We start from the raw sequence: 21,373 nt of genomic DNA, 5'->3' as shown, positions 1-21,373 counted from the left end.
CATTCCTGCGTTCGTTCGTTCGTTCGTTCGTTCATTCGTTCGTCGCTGCTCGAGAGCACGCGCGATACGGTGGCGATCCGTTATATATACCCGTGCTCTATTTGTCTTTGTATTAGGTCTCTCCTGTGTCCGAACTGTTAGACTCACTTAGAGCGACCGATTCTCGGACTCTCTCGGCTATGCTGTGTATGTTTGTGTGTTAGGAATATAGAGGTAGGAGCGGTCGGTGCTCGTGATCCGTTTGAACGTGGAATATTTCGAGCGAGGAGATCTCTTTGGGAGAGACGTCTTGGAAAAAGGCACGTTTACATAAATTTTAGGAAGAGAGGAATGCGGTGCGAGTTTCGAAAGAATTGTTTGCCCACCTCAGTTTGCTCGCAATGACGTCGAATCGCACTCAAAGAAGGATCTGGTTATCGAAATCAACATTTCGTTAAAGTGGGTTTAACCAAATATTTGATAATTTCAATCAAAAGATTTAATCGCCTCCATTTTGTCTTACTTAGTGACTAAGTCAATTTATTACTGAGAGAGTAAAGCAAAATAGCAGCAGTGAAATTTTTTTTCTTGTGTAATTTATATACCATTTATATATCCACAAATATTTGGTTGATCCCATTTTAACCAAATTTTGATTTCAATCTTTTTTCGTGAAGTATTAAATTAACATTATATTATCATTATATTGTCATTCAATTATGACTCTATTATCCTTTTCTCTTCTTCGTTTCCTAACGTCGAAAATGCTACATTAATATTAAATTAAGATAAAATTGAATGCGACCGTTTACGATTATGAACCCGTTGACTAATGGGAGCTGCGTCATCATAGGCTTCTTCGATACACTTAACCGAGTCTCTCTGGTCAGAACGACTTGGCACTTCTCAGTGGAACGTTCGTGTCGAGCTGACTCCGTGACAATATCCGTGTCTTCTGCGTGTTTCAGGTGTATATTACAGCCGCGAGAGGAATTGACAGTTCGGCCTGAGTCCGCTCCATCTGCTATCTGGACTAATCCTAAGAGTGCACGCACAAGAATCAGCGTCTGACCCGTTGGATGGCGATCGAGGAAAATAATCGCGACGCGCGATTACCGCAGGAGCAGGACGGTAACAACAACCGGCCTTCCACTTCGTCGGAGGAGCCTGTGCGTGTAGGAGTGGTGAGTTGGCCAGAGTACTCTTCAAGTGACCGCGTCGCAAAAAAACTCGAAAACCTTAACGAACCTGCGGGCCTGGCTCTTCCTCTCCCCCATCCTCTTCGCCTCTCGTCTCCGTCCTCCTCGTTTCCCCGAGCGGCGCAATTACAAAGAGAGCACGACTAGACGACGAACGCGGTCGCGTCGCGTACATTCGAGCTCTAATTACCGTCACTCTGAATTCTCGTTAAAGTACCTCCCTCCCCCCCGCGTAAAAAAGCGTCCTTTCGGGGAAGCTCGTCTCGCGCGGCCGGCGCGCCGCTGTATTTTTAAATCAACGAATCCGCAGATGGTCCCACTCCGACCTCGCACCAACCCGCGGACGAGTGCAGTTAATTTTTTTGCGCGCGCTCTTCGCGTATCACTGGACGCGCGGCTTGTCGCAATGTAGCGTCATTTGCGAGAGATACGAGCTGAGTGTTGGCAACTTTCGCGTAAAACTGCTTCGGCTGAAGCCTCCGGCTCGTTCGTTCTTCCTTTCTCTCTCTTTCTGTCTCTCTGTCAAGTCCCTATAAACCCGCCTTTTTACACTCGTTATCTGAAAGAAAGAGATGCATCGGGATCTTGAGCCATCCCGATCGTTTTGTTGAAATCACGACGAGACCGCGCGGCCAAGTTTCCAATCGCGCGAGATACACGTCCCATAAAGCGACGATTCATAAACTCTCCCTGGAGAAACTGGTTCCCCTCCCCCTCTGCCCCCTCCCTCCCCCCGTATCAATTTCGGATCGAAGATTTTTATACCCCGCGTTCTGGATGATCGAAACACACTCGCGCCACGAGGAACGCCGGCCGTAAGTTCCTTATCGGGGACCATCAGTGGTCTAATTTTATTCCAGTTTACTCGAAAAAAATGGGTTCCTCGTCCCGGCGACACCGAGCTGCCCGGGGCAGATGGCACCGTTCGCCGGATAGATAGCGCTGATTTATGACACGCCGCCAGGTTAAAACGGGTTCCGATTCGAGCATTAAAGAGAGGGTGGGGAAACATAGATTCGGAAAGAAGGGAACCTAATGATTCCCCGGATATCTATTTCGGGACGGCCCGTGGCCGAAGATCTAATCGCCCCCTCGACCCGCCGAAACGCCGAGCCCGAGCGAAAGGATATATGCATACAACACGAAAGCTCCGCTACGATACATCATCGCGATGCTTTACGGGAACGTTACGCCGGATTCTTCGTGTAACTTGGAAAGTATTCAGGTGCGGGAGAAAGAGAAAAAAGCAATCGGGGGCGTGCGAGAGAGATTCCTTGAACGCTCCGTCGTCGTCGTCCTCCTCCTCATCCTCCTCCTGCTCTCCCTGTTCCTCCTCCTCTTCCTCGTCGTCGACGTCATTAGCGCCGCGTAATCGAAGTTCCGCCATGTTCCTAGCTATTTTTCTCGTACTCCAAATCCTGTTCAAACATCCGTAAGATATCGTGGGAGGAATAAAAATCGAAGCGAACATAGGAAACCGGTTCGCCTCCCCACCAGTCGCTTGACTCTTCCAAGGATGAGCCGGACCGACTGACTGACGTATCTCTTATCCTTCGAATAACTTGTGTAATTTCTATAATTGCAGATGAACCAACAGTGCAAGGTCTGCGGTGAGCCGGCGGCGGGCTACCACTTCGGGGCGTTCACGTGCGAGGGTTGCAAGGTAAGAAATCGCGAGTGCAGTTTCGCTCGAGATAGGAGAGGAGAGTTTCTCCCTGTCGAGGGAAGGGAGGACAATTGGACCGCGAAACACATCGATCCAGCCGTCTGGACTGGATTTCGTGATCGTGGACTTTGCGACGTGACGTTGGTCGTGAATTCGCACGCACATGAATAACACGCTCGTGTTATAGCTCGTACGTCGCCGTGGAGCCGCGCGCGTTACGTAACGTCCCGCGATGCAAATTCTGCACGCTCTTGAAGAGCAACGATGTCAAGTAATTACGAGGCCGAGCGTGGCGGTTCCGTCGCGTCTTCGAGTAATCCGATTGTGAGCTTCTCCATCGTGAAATTACCGCGGGACGGCGGCACGATCGAGCGCAAAATCGGCGCGAAAGAAACGGAACATCGACTCGCCATGAAACCTCTCGCAGGCGCAATTTTCGACGCGGCAAAGCGAAAGAGAGACAGTGATTTATTGACGCGTTGTCTTCCACGGGAAGGCAGGCCTCTGTGGGGCAAGAAACGGACGGAAGTAGTTTCCTACCCGATATTAGCCCGCTGCGAGGAATTCTCGCGGTGTCGTAAAAGTCGCGACGCGCCGGCCGCGATGAATCGGCGTGTATGCGCGCGCGCTGCATACGGCGTCTCGCACTCTAGTTTAAAGAAGAGGGAACTTAATAAGCCATGACGGATGGCGAAGACGAAAAGGTACACGTGGTGGGGCTGCCCCGCCGTCGTCGTCGCCGTCGCCGTCGTCACGGTCAGCGAAAGAGGTGAGAAAGTACGACACGTGGAAAAGGCGAGCGCGCCCGCGCGAAACAGGCAATCGAGAAAAAAATCTCCTGCCCGGCTCGAATCCGTAAGTGGACGAGAGACCCGGAGCACGACCAATCGATTATCCCGGATCGTCCTCGTTTCTGCGATGCTCTCCGCACCTCGGCGACGACGAATCACGCGGCGGTCGCTTCCGAAAATAATCGCGTGTCGATAAGGTGATAAGGCGCGCCTTCGAATATTGCGCGTCGCTATCTCCATCGCGTCCGCGAACAGATCATCGAAGGTACATCGTTGATAGAAAGAGAAATTGGGCACTCTTCATTTAATTAATTGTTGGCTGTAGTTTCCAGAAGGTCCACTTTGCCGATTCTTGTGAAATTCGGCGAAATACTCCCGAATGTACATATTTAAATGTTAAAATAGTTAAAATAATAAATGTAGTCATTTCCAAAAGTTCACGCACTACGTATGTGAATATTAGAAAGACACAAAAAAAATCTGTATGAAAAAAATCAATCAAGTTTCAGTTGTATATTTCACAGATCAAAAGCAATTACCGATATTAACAGCAGTAACGTATGACGGGAGGTTTCGTCTCTTACACCCCGCAAAAATCTAATCTAATCCAGTTTACATCACTATTGTAGGTACAACCGTTACTTCAATTATCTCGGCTGATTTCTGATTGCGCCAAGAAACCTTTTAAACACGTTCACTCGTAAGTATTTCAGATTATTCCATGAGAATTTCGTGAGAATAATTTCGAAGGGTGCATCTTTTTCCAGAACTGCAGCCATTAATTTTAATTAGAGGAAAAACATGCATTTGTTTCCTTTATGAATATATCAATTACATTTTATTGTGCTTCTTTCTCTCTCTCTGTCTCTCTCTCTATTTCTTGCGCGCGCGCGCGAAACTATATTCTCTGAAGGAAGATGCTTATCCCGAAAGAATAGACACATCGGTATCTCGAGACAAATGCGGAGTACGCGCGGGAAAGCACGATGGCGAGGGAGAGGGATCTTGTTTCGATCGCGACTCGCTTCCGCGTGTTGATCGCAAGGATCGCCATAGTAGCGAGTAATATTCAGCAGGTGGATTCCGGGTTGTGCGCGCACGTGCGCCGGAATGCGTGCGTGTGCGCGTGCACATGTGCGAGCGCGCGCTCACCGTACCGACAAACAACGACGACGACGACGACGACGACCACGCTAGAGCGGACGATCGGGTCTCGTTAGGCCGCGCTTAGGGTCTTCGCGGGGTGTTGACCCTTGCTCTCGTCCTCTCGTCCCACTAATGCGCGCTACACCGTGGAATATCGGTACCGCATACTAAGTGACCCATCCGATAGTAATTGGACCTCATTAAGGCAACAACGGGCAATAGTTCTGGTGCCCTTGCGGCGCGCGCGCTTGGTTTCCTCGTAGACGGAGTAGCAGATAACGCCTTTTAGGTCAATTAGGTTCCCGTGAAACAGAATGAACCGGCAGGAGAAAGAGATAGAAAAAAAGAGAAAAAGAGAGAGAGAGAGGGAGAAGCAGAATATCGCGGGCGCACGCTGGGATTCGGGTACCCCATGTGGCCAGGGGATAGGCGCGTCTCTTAATTGGATTTGTCAAAAATCTATCGGGTATCGCGCTCGCGGCATCTTCAAATAACGGTATCCCCGCGATCGATCGCGATTTATACCGCGCACTCTGCGAGGAGGCTTTTTATTATACGGGATCGATCGAGGACCTTCGGGCGACGGACTTCGCTGCTCTTACGCGCAACGATTCTATCTTCCTTTCGTTCAGCGCGGTCACGCCCCTGCCGGTGAGGCATTTGCTTTCTTTTTTTTATTCTTCCTCTCTCTCTCTCTCTCTCTCTCTCTCTCTCTCTCTCTCAGCGTCCGTCGATCCGCGATATAGTTATTATCAATCGCGGATAAGTGAAATTAATCGGTGTCCCGCGCCCTGCGCGCGTTTAATTAATGAGCGCGGATGGCCCGATATGATCGTACGAAATGCGATACCGTCCGGGAAATTAATATCGCCGCGGTATCGCGTACGTCACCGGTTGTATAACTATATAGCAGCCGGAGAGCAGCGGCCGTACGGCCGCCGCTCTCACGGAGTTTCGATGTTATCGCGAGATATATAACGGCGCCATCGGGCCCCTGATATCGAGCGGGCGGGAGCGGCGGGGGAGGGGGTCACGAAAGTATAGCGGCGAGGATTAAAGGTGCTCGGCCGGACGACCGATTTTTCACGCACACACGCACGAACACGGACGGTGTGTACGCGCACACCGGGGGCAAGCACACCCAGCCCGACGCGATCTCTAAGCTCCGACTCGAGTCCACCTCCTCCCCCGACGGACATTTGGAAATATTTGAAATAATTTAGCGGCCGCGCGAGAGGCGGCCACGGACGGAGGAACCGAGGGACACTCATTAGCATACTAACGACTGTCTTGAATTCTCCGCGTAACATCGCAGGGGGAGGGGAAGGGAGGTAGGGAGGTGAACTTCGCCGCTCCCTTTTCCCCCCCCTTCGCGCCTCCTTCACGCGCGACGATAACGACGGCCGCATGGAGAAAAGAGATTTCACTGCCGCAGTTAATCATGGCTTGCTGAAAGTATATTTGACGCGCGAAGAAAAACGAGAGGTTTGGTTGGGTTGACCAATTTTTTGGGGAGATACAAACGAATCGAACGAACGGCAGCTGAATTTACAGGAATTCTGATTAGTTTAACAAGATTTCTGATTAACTGGCATTGTCTGGTTCGTCTATTTTTCATCAGAGATTCGGTTGAACCAACTTCCGCTGTTGTTTGTTATTTCCTCAGTTCCATAACTAAATATGTTGCCTACTGACAGTCACGCTATTCGATATCCATATGTTAAAACAAGATTTAAAATACCAGCACACGCGCAGATTCTTGCTGCAACAGCTGACTCTTGTTTTCCTGTGCGTGCGTGTCTCCTGTTTCACGCTGCAGCTCCGTCCCGATGGTGTCCGTTTCGTTTTCGATATCTTGAGCGCGTTCTCCAAAAATATCTTCAAAAAAAAACGAACGATCAGAAATTCGTATCTCTCTCTCGAGCGCGGGCAGGGATGGATCGATCATCGCAGTCATAATATCACGAATCTCCCTGACGTCGGAAAGAACAAAGAGAAACTGAAATATCTCTCCCCCGCCCTCCCCCCTCTCTCTCTCTCTCTCTCTCTCTCTCGGCAAGGAACACCAACGTAGCTCCACGAAATCAGCCGATACCATAATCGGAACGCGACAGTCGGCACGAGTTTAAATGTCAACGGCTTCTTCTCTGCCGTTCTAAGCGAGGACGATCCTCATCCGGATGATACGTAAAGCCGAGAAACGAAAATGTGATGATCGCGTCGGGACTCGCCGTGCTCGGCAAGATCGACCCGGCGATCTGCCGCTTAGGTGCGCCGGTGCGTCCCTGTTTTGCGCGGACCACGTGTTATTTTCGGGTGGCGTCCGAATTCCGACGTCCGTCGCCCTGGACGACGGCGTTGAAATAAACGAGAGCCGGGTCGCTTGAAGGCCAAGCGTAAAGGCAGGAGGTAGAGAGCCAAAATCGTGGCGCGTCGCGTATGAATATTAAACACGAACGACCCGACCTGGGTCTCTCGTCTCTCGCCCCCCGCCCTGTCCCCCCCCCCTCTCTCTCTCATTCTATCTCTCTTATTTCTCTCGCTCTTGTTCGGTTTGGCTCCGTTAAAGAATCCGGTGCACTAATTTGCAGATTCTTGCTCGCTCGTTAGGAGAAGCGGGGGGAGGGGGCGAGAGGGAAGGGACGGTGGCGAGCGCGGCGAAGACGGAGATTCGGGTCAAGCGAACAGAAACGCGTCGCGTTCGCTTATGATGCAAATGCCATTGTTTTTCGGGGCCTCAACGGTCCGCGCGCATAATGCGCGACCGACATCGCGAAAATTCTTCGGCGCCCGGCCCTCCCTCCCTCTCACCCCTCGCTCTCCCCATCTCCGGCGCTCTTCGCCGGAGAAGAAGAGGCGCGTGATTCAGGGTACTTGCGCGAGTCGGTTATTCATCGTTCGACAATGAGGTCCCAGCCGAAGTTGAAACGTCGTCGACGACCGATCGAGGACAGCCCGGCACAAAGGCCCGTTCCCGACCGAAATAGCGCGCGAGAGCACTACTTTCCACGCGTCGAAGTCACCGCGCGCGCGCGAGCCTTTTTCTTCGCGACATCTTTGCGCCGGGAATCCACCGAGCTTCCGTCGAGCAAGGACTCGAAAAGACACTTAGGTGGTAACAGCGACTTCCGGCTAGCGACGGAAGAGGATGAAACGCTTCGGAGAGCGAACGCTGCACGCACGATGCATAGAAATCGTCCCCCGAGCGGTAGATCGCCGATTGCAACGCGCAGATCGCGAATGCCCGTGCGAATGTTGGACGATCGACATTTGTTTTAGGCGTTTTATGTCTCTCGCCGAGTTAGTGAGATCATTATTTGATGCAATAAAATGGTTTAGGCTGGTGGCAAAGGCGTACTTGTTCAAATAAATTAAAAGACGGGATTATTGAATTTCGAAAAATTAATGAATTCTGTCAATGAAATGAACAACATCGACTCGATTTTTTAGGCATTTAACGTGAGAATTTTCTATTTTTCCTTTGATATCCAAACTTTCTGTGGAAATTTAACCGAAAAGTACATTTTTTGCGCCGATCTGACAAGAAACGGTGAACTTTGAGACGATACAATCGGAAAATCGGAAATATATTTAGAGCCAACTTTTCCAAAATGGCTTATATTTAGATACAAGTTTAAGGTCCGCTCTAGCAATTTGTTTGATGCGTTTGAACAGAACCTAAACCTAAATTCAAATCGGAATTTAAACTACTGTTGAGAAGTCGACTCTTGGAGACTTTAACGACTGGTGAGGAAATGTCGTGCAGTTAGCTGTCGTACAGTTAGTAGTCGCACACGCGATTGAAACGTGGACGGACGACAGAGGGGGATTGAATATGCGCTTAAGGAAAATCCAGGAGCACATTGGCGACTTCGACGACGACGATGACAAGACGAACATGTGCGTACGAACGGAACGAAAATGCGACAGAGAGTCCGGCGAAGGAGACAACACTCTCGAGGAACAGCGCGGCAAAGATTGTCCCGGCCGTTCGATTTCCTCGAGCGCCGGCGATTTCTCGGCCGCGGCTTGTCGTAGTCTCGTCACGAACGACAGATTAAGCGACCAGTTTGGATTTTCCCTTTCTCGTGCTGACTCTCCGAGTGTGTCAGCCGCGCTCGTGAATCGCGATATATATCGGCGCAACGCCCTTTAGACACCGCCACCAGGTAGGTCCGCGTCTCTCGTCCGTGTCACCGTGTCCGGAGAGAACGGCGTTCTCTCCTTTTGTCGCAATCCTCGCTCGCAATCCTCGTGAATCGCAGGCGGCTCGCGCAAAAGCACTCGCGGCTTCGCAAGAGCCGCGAGACAGGATAATACTGTACGCGATAGTCGCGTCCGGCCGGTGAGTGCATACAGTGAACGTGAAGCATCGATGGATAAATTCTAGGATTTTTCGTAATCACGGTATTCACACGCGAAGATCACACGCAAGAGAATGAAACAAACGATCCGCGTACGGCGCGACAAGAAATGAGAGAGAGAAGCGCGTAGCGACGAGAGGGGGTAAAACCATGGTAAAACGACGGAGGAGACGCGGTCGCGGAGTGTGTGCTCGCATTAAGAGCGCCGTAAACCCGATTATGGACCCAATCACCGCGCGATATCTCTCACGGCACAATTAGCTCTCTCGTAAAGTGACATTAAGCCTGGCATAAGGTGGCGCGTGTTAACACACGGCAAGAATCCGCGAAGTAGTTCCTCGCGCCCGTCCCGCTGGCTAGCTCGAGCGCGCGTCGTATGAGTGCGAGGCTCGCCCGCCGACTTCATGGAAGCGCGACGGGCCGCTTTAACTGCGGCTATTACGTCGCCTAATTGCCGACCATTTAAATACCGCCGCGGCGAAACTGATACCGGAGGATAGGGGGCCCGCGTAAAGAGCGGCCGCGAGGTGCTCGAGGGAGCTTAGCCCGACTTAGAGACCTGCCATGGGCTTTTGTCAAAAGAGAAGTTGAAATATTCACTATCTTATTGAAAGAAATGATTCGTCGAAACTAAAATTATAATTGTTTTTGGACCTAACCATACTTTTTGGACTATTCTGACACGAAAACAGTAACATGCATATAAGATTATTATCACTTGATTCACAGGTTATTATGAAATTATAGTAGAATTTAATATAAAAAAATGTGTTTTTCTTTACAATAATTCAAAATAACCATTTCTCTATATCATTATATTTACAAATACTAAATTTCTTTTTCTCATTGTAATTTGCTTCAGTATATCCCTAACAGCACAAATATCCAAAGGACGTGTAAAGTATATCCTGATATCCTTGTACGTTCTCAGGATATCCCTGGGACGTTCCCAGGACACCTTGTGCTGTTTGGGATTATAACAATATATTGCTATAATGTATCATTATAATGTTTGTGTATATGTATATACGTTACTGAAATTAATCGGAAAAATGGATAAATGTGCAGCACTATTCTGTAACGATTCACTGTCAAGAGATTATATCGTGAAAATGTTACCAAAGATTCTAAACACCGGACTCCGTGGGCGCGGAAGAGTATCCTACGTAGAACAGAACATTAAACGCTTTATATTTTTCATTTCTCAATTCTGATATTTTACATAAAAAGAATATATTATTCACTTTTCCCTCATCTTCTTGAGATATAAAGTTTGTGAGATTCTTGATTCGAATATGAGCGGGAGTTGACGAAACATGGCGGATTTCTAATTGAAACGCGTTACCTCACGGTCTCTGATTCAAGGCTCTCTAACCCGACACGAGTCGGCTCTCCTTCGTGCGCAATCGCGCGGACGCGGAAAATCGCAGATCGGCGCGAAGAGCCCGGGAAGTCTCGAAACGAACGCGGGGACTTAAATACCGCCTGGTCTATAAATCGTCTATTCTAGATCGCGGATCGATAATGTCGCGCGCGGTTACTTTCGCCGCGTGCGACCGAAACGGGATTGGGAGAAAAATCGCCGGACCGATTTGGTCTCCGGCGATCGCAACCGTCCGCGATGCCGCGACTTATTCTTACCGCGTCGCGACAAGTCGAGCCCGAGAACGTCGAAACGCGCGACTCGGGGAGGAAACCGCGAACCGCGCGCCGATCGGCCGGCCGATCGTATAAAGCGGCGATTTACGGCCGGCACCGTGGAAGGGAGGAACCGCGTGCGTATGTGGGCCAACCGCACAGCAACGGCGACTTTAACGCACGGTTTACGAGCCAATAAATCGCGATCTATGAAAGGATCTGTCGATCCGGCGACGTTACGCAGAGCTGCCACCTTGTCGACAACCGGCGCTTCGAGTCGTCGCTGAGATCGCTGTTTCTGACATGTTGTCCCCTTTGTAAATCAAATCCTGCTCGCAATGGTCACGCTTTGATCGCGACGCCTAGAAGAAGGTACTCTGCAGTTTTTAAGCTCGACTCATTTTATTCGACTCATTTTTTTTTTTATTTTATATATTTATATTTTATATATTTTATATATTTTATATATTATTTTACATATTTATATTTTATATTTCAAATTTAACACATTTTCCATTTGACATATTTTCTTTTAATTAATTTCATTTGACATATTTGAGTTCGATATACTTGTAAGAATTATTTGGCGATAATTGTGCCGCATACGCACTCTGCTGGATCTCTTTTGTGTCCTTGCGCGCAGAACTTGCCGATAGATCTGCAAGTTGCGTATCTATCTAAATAAGACACGGGGCGCACTGGGGGATCCGAGCTGCTATTGAAACGTTTAACATTCAAACGGTAACGCCGCGGCGAACGTTAAAGCATACTGGCATCGGCATCGCGCAAAGGGTCGATACGATCGCGCGAGTTAAATAGCGTGGTCGCGCACGAGCGGCCGGCCGTTCTCGCTCATGTGGCCCAATTCACGCTCATGCGATCGCATCGCGCTCTTACCACAGACGGCGCGCCCTTGACGAGGGATATTTAGCATTCAGCGGACGCGCGGCTCCGTGGGTCCGGCTCGTCGTCGTCGTCGTCACCGCCACAGTCATCGTCGCGGTCGCCGTGGTCTTCGTGGTCTTCATCGTCATCCTGCGCAATCGACGTCCACCGCGCGACGCCGACCTCACGTCCGCGAACGCGGTCGATCTTTTCGGTATGATCGCGTTACGCAAGGCGAGAGGTCGATTGGCGCAACCTTCATGAATTCGCGTCGCGCGCTGCTCAGAGAAGAATTCGTCAGCTGGTCGTTGCAGCTGATTCCCAACGAGCAAAAAAGTGAAGAAAAAAAGCGGGAAGAAGTACACTGAGAAAAAGATAGTTTAATAGCTGCAACTGTAATTGCATGTGTTGTATTGGCGATAATAATTTCACATGCATATTGCTATACTGAGAAAAAATATTAGAAAATTTATTTGTGGGATAGAAAGTTTATTTTTTCTGCACGAATAAACTTTATTTCTGCGAAATGAACTTTTATCTCACACAAGGACATTTTCAAGTTTTTTTTTTCAGTGTACTATATTGTTTTCCTGGAATGGAAAAAATACATAGTTGGATTAAAAAAATTCACTGCACACGGGAAGACTTTTAGAGTACAAATTATTATAGGATTTTGTAGCCAAAAAATCAATTTACAGTAATTCAGTTTATCCTTTCATTTCATTTCATAAGTGCTATTTCTATTTTAGAAACTGAAATGGACTATATACTTAACAAGATAAACTCTTGCTGACTATCTGTTCCTTTATTTACCTAGAAATATAACTGAAACTTGAAAAGCAAGATGAAAAGAGACACGAATATTCTCTCCGCGTAATTTCAGTGACTTTTTTTTCTCAGTATAACTTTTCGCGGATATTAAGAATTGCGAACGAAAGGATTGAACGCTCTTGGAACTTGATATCCCAGTTTCAACGAGCTGTAACAAACTCTTCGAGGACACATCGGCACTTTATCCTGCACCATATGGTAGCGTGCTTCGTCGAACATAATCCAGGGTGGCATCACCTTGGCGACCACGATGGCGCGACGAAGAAATAATTCTCGAATCCGCGACGATTCGTTTCGCAGACTTCTCCTTCAGTCGCTCCTTCGCGGAGCTCCTCTCTTCTCCGGCGCGTTCGTCCACCGAGAGAACTCCTGCTCCACGTCTTCTCGTTCGCCGAGGAAGCAGATCCGATCGAGTAGCCGCGCACACATCCCCGACGTCGTCCCGTTTCTCTCGAAGGCGAACGCGCGCACGGGTCGTCCTCGTGTATCAGCTCGCGTTCTCAAGCCGCGCTTCCTCCTCCCTTGAATCGAGACGGATTCTAATGTAAGCAAATAGCCGCCGAGGACAAATCCCCACGACCATATCGGCGCGCCGTAAAAATGTCTAACATACGACGTAGCCGCTCCGTCCACGGTGACCATAAAGCCTGAATAGAGCGAACGACCTGCCGCGGCGCGGAGACGATTCTCCACGGTGATCAACATCGTACCGCGAGTGACTTTTTCACGCGACCGGGAAACGCTGCTCTCTCGCCTCTTGCTGGGATTCTGCCCGACTACCGCGCTAAACAATCTGACAAAGTTCAGTTATTATTTCATAAAATTATTATTTATTATTTATTGTTTAAAAGGTATTAAAAATGTGCACCATTAATTGGGGAATGGGTATTAATAATGTTAATTAGAATGAAGGGCCGATTTGACGTGGAAGTCTGATTTGCCGCGATGAATCGAGGATAACTGGTCACGCGCGTTTGACACTCTGTGAAACATTATTACTTCCTCACAGTACGAATTTAATTTCGCAAGAGATAATCGCGAGTGATTCTTAACTATCTCGCTAGCAATTTTGTGCTTTGAAGGTGCAATTTTTTTACATTTGCTTCATTAAGTGCATTAGTATAATGTAGTGTTAGCAAAAAAAAATTAAGTTTTATGTTTGACGCCGAAGGAATAGGGACACTAATGTCCTGCGAAGTTTTTAGGATAATACTTTTGTCCAACGATAATAAGTAAGGTAATAGCTGATGTTTTCTGAATTCCAAAGAAGCTGTTTACTCGATTAAGTAAGGTTATTATTAGTGGTGGGCAAACATCCTGTTGATAGCAAAAGGGTTAAAGACTCTCTTTTTTTCTCACTTTAGTGAAATTCATTACTCGTTTGGCCGAAATCGAGCGGTGACGTCACGGCTCGCATCCAAAGCAACCTCGTTCTCGCGTTTCTTACTCGTCTCTGAATTTTCGATTTTCTCGCGAGTCATTCCCTGGAACTAATTTGCAATCCAGACCTCGCTCTCTCTCTCTTTCTCTCTCTCTCTCTCTCTCTCTCTCTCTCTCTCTTTTTCTCGCGGTTTACCCGACGAGGAAAGCCGAATTCCACGGGGAAAGGGGGCGATACATTGTTCATGCGGGCAGTCTGAAATTTTGCGGCGCGTCGAATGTCGTAATTATCATGTCAGGCGCACGTTGATGTATCACGGTGCCGTGCGCGTCAGCGGTGAAAAGCGGCACCGTCCAAGAGTGCTCGCGGCGGGTACTCCCGGTGTGTGCCCCAGGTACCGGTTTATTAAATTTTATTGCGACGCCTGCCTCGCTCCTCGGAGAAACGGACTTTCAAAATCGCGCGAGAAAATCAGCATACAATAACCGTCGCCCATTGTTTCTGTAGTTAGGAACTGTCGCTTGCGTAGCTATCTGCAATTCAATCGGCGCGATACCGTAGGACGTGGAAGCGTTTTGTGTCACACGTGATAAACTGAACTGCCCCGCGCGAACGGCGACGTGTCCGAAGTGCAACTTCAAAGGTGATCGCGATTGCGAAACGCGCCCGCGATTTGATCGGCCGGCGATCGTTTCTCGCCATTGTAACTGAAACGCTATTATCCCGCGGGCCTCATAAGCCCGAGAAATATGTCGGGCAAAGGTGACCGAGTCCTAAATCGATTTCCGCATTATTTCACTCTCTCGTCCATTTGCTGCGCGACAAGCGATATGTTTCGCTTCAAACGAGAGGGACGGCAAAAAGCGCACAAAGCGCGGAGGCTTGGACGTTGCTAACTAGCAAGAAGCAATTTTTCACGTTGTCATTGCCAGGTTAGGTTAAAAAGGCCTTGCAAGTGATTTTGCGCGAGCGTTTCTCTCGATCGATCGACAATATGAGGATACGCGGACTGCCTCGCGAATGCTGAAGACGGAATTGTCGCTGCGCGCATTTGCATCGTTGATTTCGATTCGCGGAAATATTAGCGTCTCGTCAAATCATCATCATTATTATCATCATCATCAGCGGTTCATCAACGACCGAGCGCTGCGTCTCGGCTTCGATTAGAAATCGCTCGAAACGAAAACGAGAGTGCTCACCCGTTCTGAATAAGTATGCGGAGTGCACGAGGCTCCAAGGTCCGTGCCATCGAATGACGTCAGCCTGTCTCCATCCATTGGTCTTCGTCTCGGTTTCCACGATCTCGTTTCGCTGGATTCCCTGGGACCGTGCCAAAAATTCGCGGCCGTTTGCCGCCCGCGTGCTTTTCGCGGCTCAGCAATCTGCAACTAAATTCATATAAGTATCACGCAAATTCCGTCAAATCGCGATGGCACATATACAATGCGAGGCGAAATAATAATGACATTCATAGAGAGAGAAAGAGAGATAGATATGTATACGTTTAAAGCCCGTATTAATAGTCGTCACTTGAAACTTGTTCCATGTATGAAATATTCAAATCTGAATTTAGAGTTAGACTTGAGTTTTGTTTTCATTTAAATCGTATAATTTGCACGACATCATTTATAAAACAGCTAAAAAGCTCATATTCAACTCAATAGCTCACGTAGGCTCAAGTACAGACTTTAATATGGATCTGAGTATCTTCACTTGCGATGAGTTTCGAATAATAATAATTAATGCGAATCACAATCCTGCTCGTAGCAAATACGCGAGAATTTATCGTTGTACGATGGAACTCTCAGATTTGCGCAGACCCAAGCATAGTATTTAACAAATAACTTGTCAATAACGAAGAGTAATGACATCGTCTCTTCGAGATAAATTGCGGTATCGAGTTTTAAACGACAAAACGTGGTTACTCGAATGCACCGTGTAGATATGCGTGTGTGTGTAACGTCATCTCTGCAGAGGTAAAACAAACGTCTGTCTGCGACGTGTTTAAAGTTCGTTACGTCGCGCTGTGCCTCGCAGGTGCATTTCATTAGCGGATACGGACAAATTGGACTTATCTCGAAGTCATCGGATGGATTCCGCCGATTCCGAGTAATGAAGCGGATCGCGACTCACGCGTCTGTTCGTCCATCTCGACGCGCCTACGTAATCGCGCGAATGCACAATTACCTACCGGCGTAATGAAGGCGGATCTGCCTCTTGCGGCGCGCGGCTAAAAATAGCCAGACGGATCCAGATACGTTTTTTACGCGGAATACACGAGCGACTGTCCATTCTTTCCTCGAGCCGCATAAGCTCTCTGTTCAGAATCCATGGAGATGCAAATTGCGGGATAATTCTGCCCGGGAAAGAGGAAAAAATCATTAGCGGGTGTTACGCCGCGTCACGACGGAAACGCCGGGACTGTGTAATCGATTATTATTAGCGCGACCGTGCGCATCGCGCAGAGTGCCACGTAGTACCAGGACGCGAAATCCAGATCGCCGGGTCCCACGGCGCCGCGTCATCCTCATCTGGGAAAGCCAGCCGTAGTAGCGAGCGAGGAAACGCGGGCGAAGGATTACCGGCCGCGCAGGAGGCGAGAGGCGGGGGGAGGATGAGGAGGATGAGGAGGTCGCGATGACGCGCGATCGCAGTTTTATGCGTCCCGGTCCGCGACGGCGGTGGGCATCGCGCCAACGGATCAGGGTCACTCGCCGATACGCGCATTCATGTGCTAATGTCGCTCGCTCGCTCGAGATGTTAACGAGTCGCCTCTCGTGTTGGCGATTGACCGCGGTCCCTTCTCGAGTAATCCCTGAAATTTGAGGCAAAAAGGGCTCGTTGAGATTCGGCGATGCTCGTGGCGTTTGTTGACCCCAGAAGGGTAGCGAGTGGGTAACCTTCAGGGCCGATTTGTCAATAATAGTTGAAGCTTGGACTCAAATTTCAATTCTGATGTAAGAAGGTGTCTTTGAACAGAGTTCCCAAGTTTAAACTATTGTTGAAATATTGGTCATTGATCATATTGAAAGTCTTAACCCTGGCAGTAACACCCTGCGCTTCCCGCACGTCTCGGTGTTTACATTCTCATTTATTTTCTCAAGAACTCCCTCAAGATTATACATAGAAATCTTAAAAGTTGAACAAAAGAAAGAACAATGATTACAACTTAAGACAAGCGCTTTAATAGATTTTAAAATGAACGAGTTATTATCAGAGTCAACTCTTGAGGAAGATACTGATAATTTGCGATGCGATTAAGGGGTAAGGATAAGTAATTCTTACTCATTCAGTAATGTTAAAAAGGCAGTGATATCTATTTCAGTGTTTTGGTGGTGAAACAAATACCAGAAGAAGAGCTTAAGGCTTTCAGTATGAGTAAAAATTACTCACGCTACCTTTCTAAAGTTAAGATGAAGGAGGAGACGCGTCCGGGACACTTCCGCAGTCGATTCCGCGGCACAATCGCGCAACGACGCGACCACCGCCGAAGCTGGCAGCCGTGTCGCCGGTCTGCCACGGCTTCGTGAACTTTTCTCCTCCGTTCTCTCTTTCTTTCATTCTCTCTCTCTCTCTCTCTCTCTATATATATATATATATATATATCTCTCTCTCTCTCTCCCCTCTCCCTCTCTCTCTTTCTCGTTCACGTCGGCGTCCTCCACGTCCCGCTTCTCCGTCGGCACACAGCATCCGAGGCACCTGTGCCACGAGCATCACCGTGTGCGCCTTTCTCCGTCACACCCGCGGCGGCGTAACGCGACTCCCCGTCCTCGTCGCACTCGCGCATCTCTAAGCTTCTCTCGGTCCATTTCTTCCCGTATCTGCCTCTTCGCGCCGCGCTCCGCGCACCGTGACCCTGCGAACATACGCCTGTCCTTCTCCCTCGGCCGCCTCCACCTCTGCCGCCGCCGCCGCCGGTACCATTATGTATATTCCCGCTCGTCCCGTCTCGCTCGTTCGCTCGCGCCTATCAACAATCTATATTAAGGACGTGGGAATGTGAAATGGCCTGTCCAGCTATGCCAGCGATGCTATTGGAGTCGCGGTGTGGCCGTGTCGACTGTCTCGACTTGGTCTTTCGCTCTTTCTCTCTCTTTCTCTCTCTCTATCTATCTTTCTCTATCTTTCTTCGCGCATCCTCTCCTCCACTCCCACATGCATGAGCGCATATAAACGCACATATACACACGGGTATATAACAACGCACCTAACAACCCCACCCCCCCCCTCCTCCCCGTGTCACGCGTTCATGCCGTGACCTCGGATTCATGCACGACGGATGCTGCACGCCGAATCCCATGCGAGATGTGCCGCGGACTTTCTCGTAAAACGTTTACGAGAAATCCGGTAATGCCGTAGCCTCCGCTCCTCCTTCTGCTGCTGCATCTTCCTCGCCTTCTTCTTCTTCTTCTCCTCCTTCCAAAAGTAATTTTCGTCTTTTATCCCCGCGGGTCGTTCACGTTTCGCGGGTAATAATCGTCTCCCTTTAGGAAGTAGCGTGACTATTGCACCGTGCTCGGTGTCGATTATGTTTTTGTGTACTGTGTAGCGTGGGATCGTATGTTTGTTTAGGGAAATCAGCTTAGTGATGTTTTACATGACAAGAATAATAAGTATGTGCTCGAGAAAATTAACAATAAATTTCTGTCAGAGCGATGGTCCCAGCGCGGACGCTGTGAAGCACTCTGTGTGTACACGGAGACGGATAAGTTTCTCAGCGGATCGCGAACAGTCCGGCAATAATTATCATAGCCTCGGGCAAAAGTTTCCTCAATCGATGCGCGGTGATAACTCATCGGCTCGCAAGACGTCGCGCCGCGTTGCGTCGCCAGAGCCAAAGTCGCAATTTTATTTGCCGTCTTATTTAGCTCGTCACACGAAATCTGCGATGTCGACGGATAACGGCCGCAGCACGTGTTGCTCATTCGCGAAATCGTCAACTAACGTGAAACCGATAAAACGACGCGATAAAATTCGGTGGGTTTTGTGGACCGCGCGGAACAGATACGTGACGGAGAGAATTTTATGGTGAAAATTATATATAAAATTTTGTGACCAAGCAATAGATCGACATTCTGTAGTAATCAACTGTCCTTTCAGTTCATATGTGCTAATTATATTTCAGGGACTATAAGACGGGCTATTAAATAATTTACTATGTTCCTAGTAGAAACAGGCGTTAGCAAGATAGACCTCACTAACTAACGGTCTATTTCTGTATTACTAGAAACATAGTAAAACTTTAAAAATAATTTTTATAAAAGAAAAAACTGTAATATTCTCTCTCTGTATATATAGATAAATGCATTTATTTCATCTTGAAGTTAAAAGAATCCCTTTAGGTGCATTGAAAGAAAAGATTCGATAAAAATATTAACAAACGGATATTTCCGATTAAATTCCGATCATAATGGCACTTCACCAGATAAACCGATCAAAAAATTATGAACCGATACTTCTTAAATTCATCCGTATTTCGATCGGAAATATCCGGTTGTTAATTTTATCGGCTAACTTATTTCAGCAAACGAAAATATGTGATACGTTTGGAAAGAAATAGCTTATGCGAGTCGCTACTAATGAATAATAGATAAGCTTCAATATGGTAGTGGTACGTGTGTAAATGCACGATAATTTGAATCTCAAAGTAATCGTCGAATAGTGGGGGATCAAATTCCTAAGGCATCAAGTGCCGCAAGTAAAGCTGACCGCGGCGCTCGGTGCCGATCGCGCTCTCCGCATTTGGGACGACAGGAGCTTCCCGATTGAGAATCTCCTCACGCGCGCGCGGGACCATCTCTCCCCCGGGGGAAATTATCGTCGCGCGATCGATCGAGTTATCGAACGTCGCGCGCGCCACGATGACGTTCATCATCGCGCCGAGAGAACGGCGCGCTCGGGCCAGATATTCCCACCGCGCGAATCACTCTCTCTCCGTTTAAACCGCCATCAAGCGGACTCTCTTCCGGTCTCGCGCTCGTAATAATCGTAATTATCGTGTAATTTCGGCACCACGTTATTACACGATCTGCAGAGAGATTCGAGTCGCTCGGACCGAGCGATTTGAATTCGACGACGGCGAGTTTTCGACAGCTGTCTTAACCAGGCGCTCTCCGCTTCTTTTCACGATCACGGACGACGACGATTTCACCGCGTCGCCTTTATGGCGTTACAAATCGATCCGGGATTCCGGGCGTGCCGCCTGATTTGAGATAATCCCAGCGTCTCACGACGGATTTGTCGCACGCGCCCCTAAATGGCGCGCGTTCCAGCCGCCGCGAACGGCGACCGGTTGTTTCGCCGTTGTTGTTGTTGTTGTTGTCGTTGTCGTCGCCGTTATTGCCGTGGACGTCGTCGCGCGCACGCTGATCTCTGACCGACGGTGTCTGTCCGTATGCGTACCGATACGTGCTGCGTCCAACGACCGCGGGGACAAGGAACTGTGCAAAAACTTGAAGAGCCGAGCGCGCGCGCTCACACGCACGCACTCACGACGATATTACGTAACCCCGCGAATCCCGTTGTCCCCCTTCGGGATTGTCCGACTCTCGTTCGTACTGACTGACCGAGTGAGCAACGCGCCAGCTTAGCTGGCTTCTGCGATGCAATCGCCGTCCCGCGAAAGACGAAGTCATCCGCGGCGCTTGAAGAACGTCGCCAGTTTTCCCAGTCCCGGGCCGATTTCAGGACCCGATATGGCAGTGGCGCGCCGTGCCCGGATCAATTACAAGCGCGAGTCGACCGGGAGCACATACGTCTGCGACATACTAATCGATCGGTACGTAAATCGCCAACCTCTCTGAGACACAGTTGAGCGCGCGACGAGCGTGTGTCGTTCGCGCGATTTCTCTCACGAGGAGGAAGCCCGAGGAAGGACGAGACGAAATCGCGTCCGTTCCTGCAGATCGCGTAGATTTGCGTGAGGCGTGGTCAGAAGCGCAGGTTACAAATGAAAATTAGAGGAGTCAAAATGACTCCACGTTGGCAATAACGGGCTAATTGCTATTGCCAGCATTAACAAAATCTAGGCTATTTATATGAGATCTATTCTCTTAAAGTGAATCAGTGAAACATCATTGAAAGCAGTAAATATACACTGATTTGCAGCTATAAGTACTGAAACTGCTCAGTGCTATATTTATAACTGATATTAGTGACTATTCACTGATTCACTTTAAGAGAGTATATATACAAGAAATATGAAAAAGATATCGTGTTAGTGACGATCGCTTCTATCGTTATCGACATTTGGTGTTTGTTGTCTACTTCAGCACTTTTCCTTAATCGCACTGAGACAAGGATGTTTGATACGAGGGTGGTCTGAAAAGTTTCCGACCTAACAAAGATACAAGTCATTTTTTCTGAAAATTGTTTTTTATTTTTCAACATAGTCTCCTTGTAAATCTACACACTTCTCCCAGCGATGCTCCCATCTCTGTAACCCGTCGAAATAGTACTCGGCGTTTTTCTCTGCAAAATAATTGTTCACG

The 21,373-nt window shown here is 48.6% G+C and overlaps 1 protein-coding gene across 4 annotated transcripts in view; it reads left to right on the top strand.

The window, feature by feature from the left end:
- The window catches only part of LOC116849138, a 36,399-nt gene that overhangs the window by 9,433 nt on the left and 5,593 nt on the right, over positions 1 to 21,373 (top strand). For all 4 annotated transcript variants that reach the window (XM_032826008.1, XM_032826010.1, XM_032826009.1 and 1 more), the window contains exons 2-3: positions 948 to 1,163; positions 2,764 to 2,841. In XM_032826008.1, the coding sequence (XP_032681899.1) occupies positions 1,059 to 1,163; positions 2,764 to 2,841 (183 nt within the window). In that variant the 5' untranslated portion in view covers positions 948 to 1,058. The remainder of the gene's footprint in view (positions 1 to 947; positions 1,164 to 2,763; positions 2,842 to 21,373) is intronic.

The sequence above is a fragment of the Odontomachus brunneus genome, unplaced genomic scaffold (assembly GCF_010583005.1).
Source record: "Odontomachus brunneus isolate Ranch 3 - 2012 unplaced genomic scaffold, Obru_v1 Obru_scaffold_107, whole genome shotgun sequence".
Taxonomy (NCBI): Eukaryota; Metazoa; Arthropoda; class Insecta; order Hymenoptera; family Formicidae; genus Odontomachus; species Odontomachus brunneus.
The sequence above is the reverse complement of the archived record's forward strand: the minus strand, read 5'-3'. Positions and strand labels throughout refer to the sequence as shown.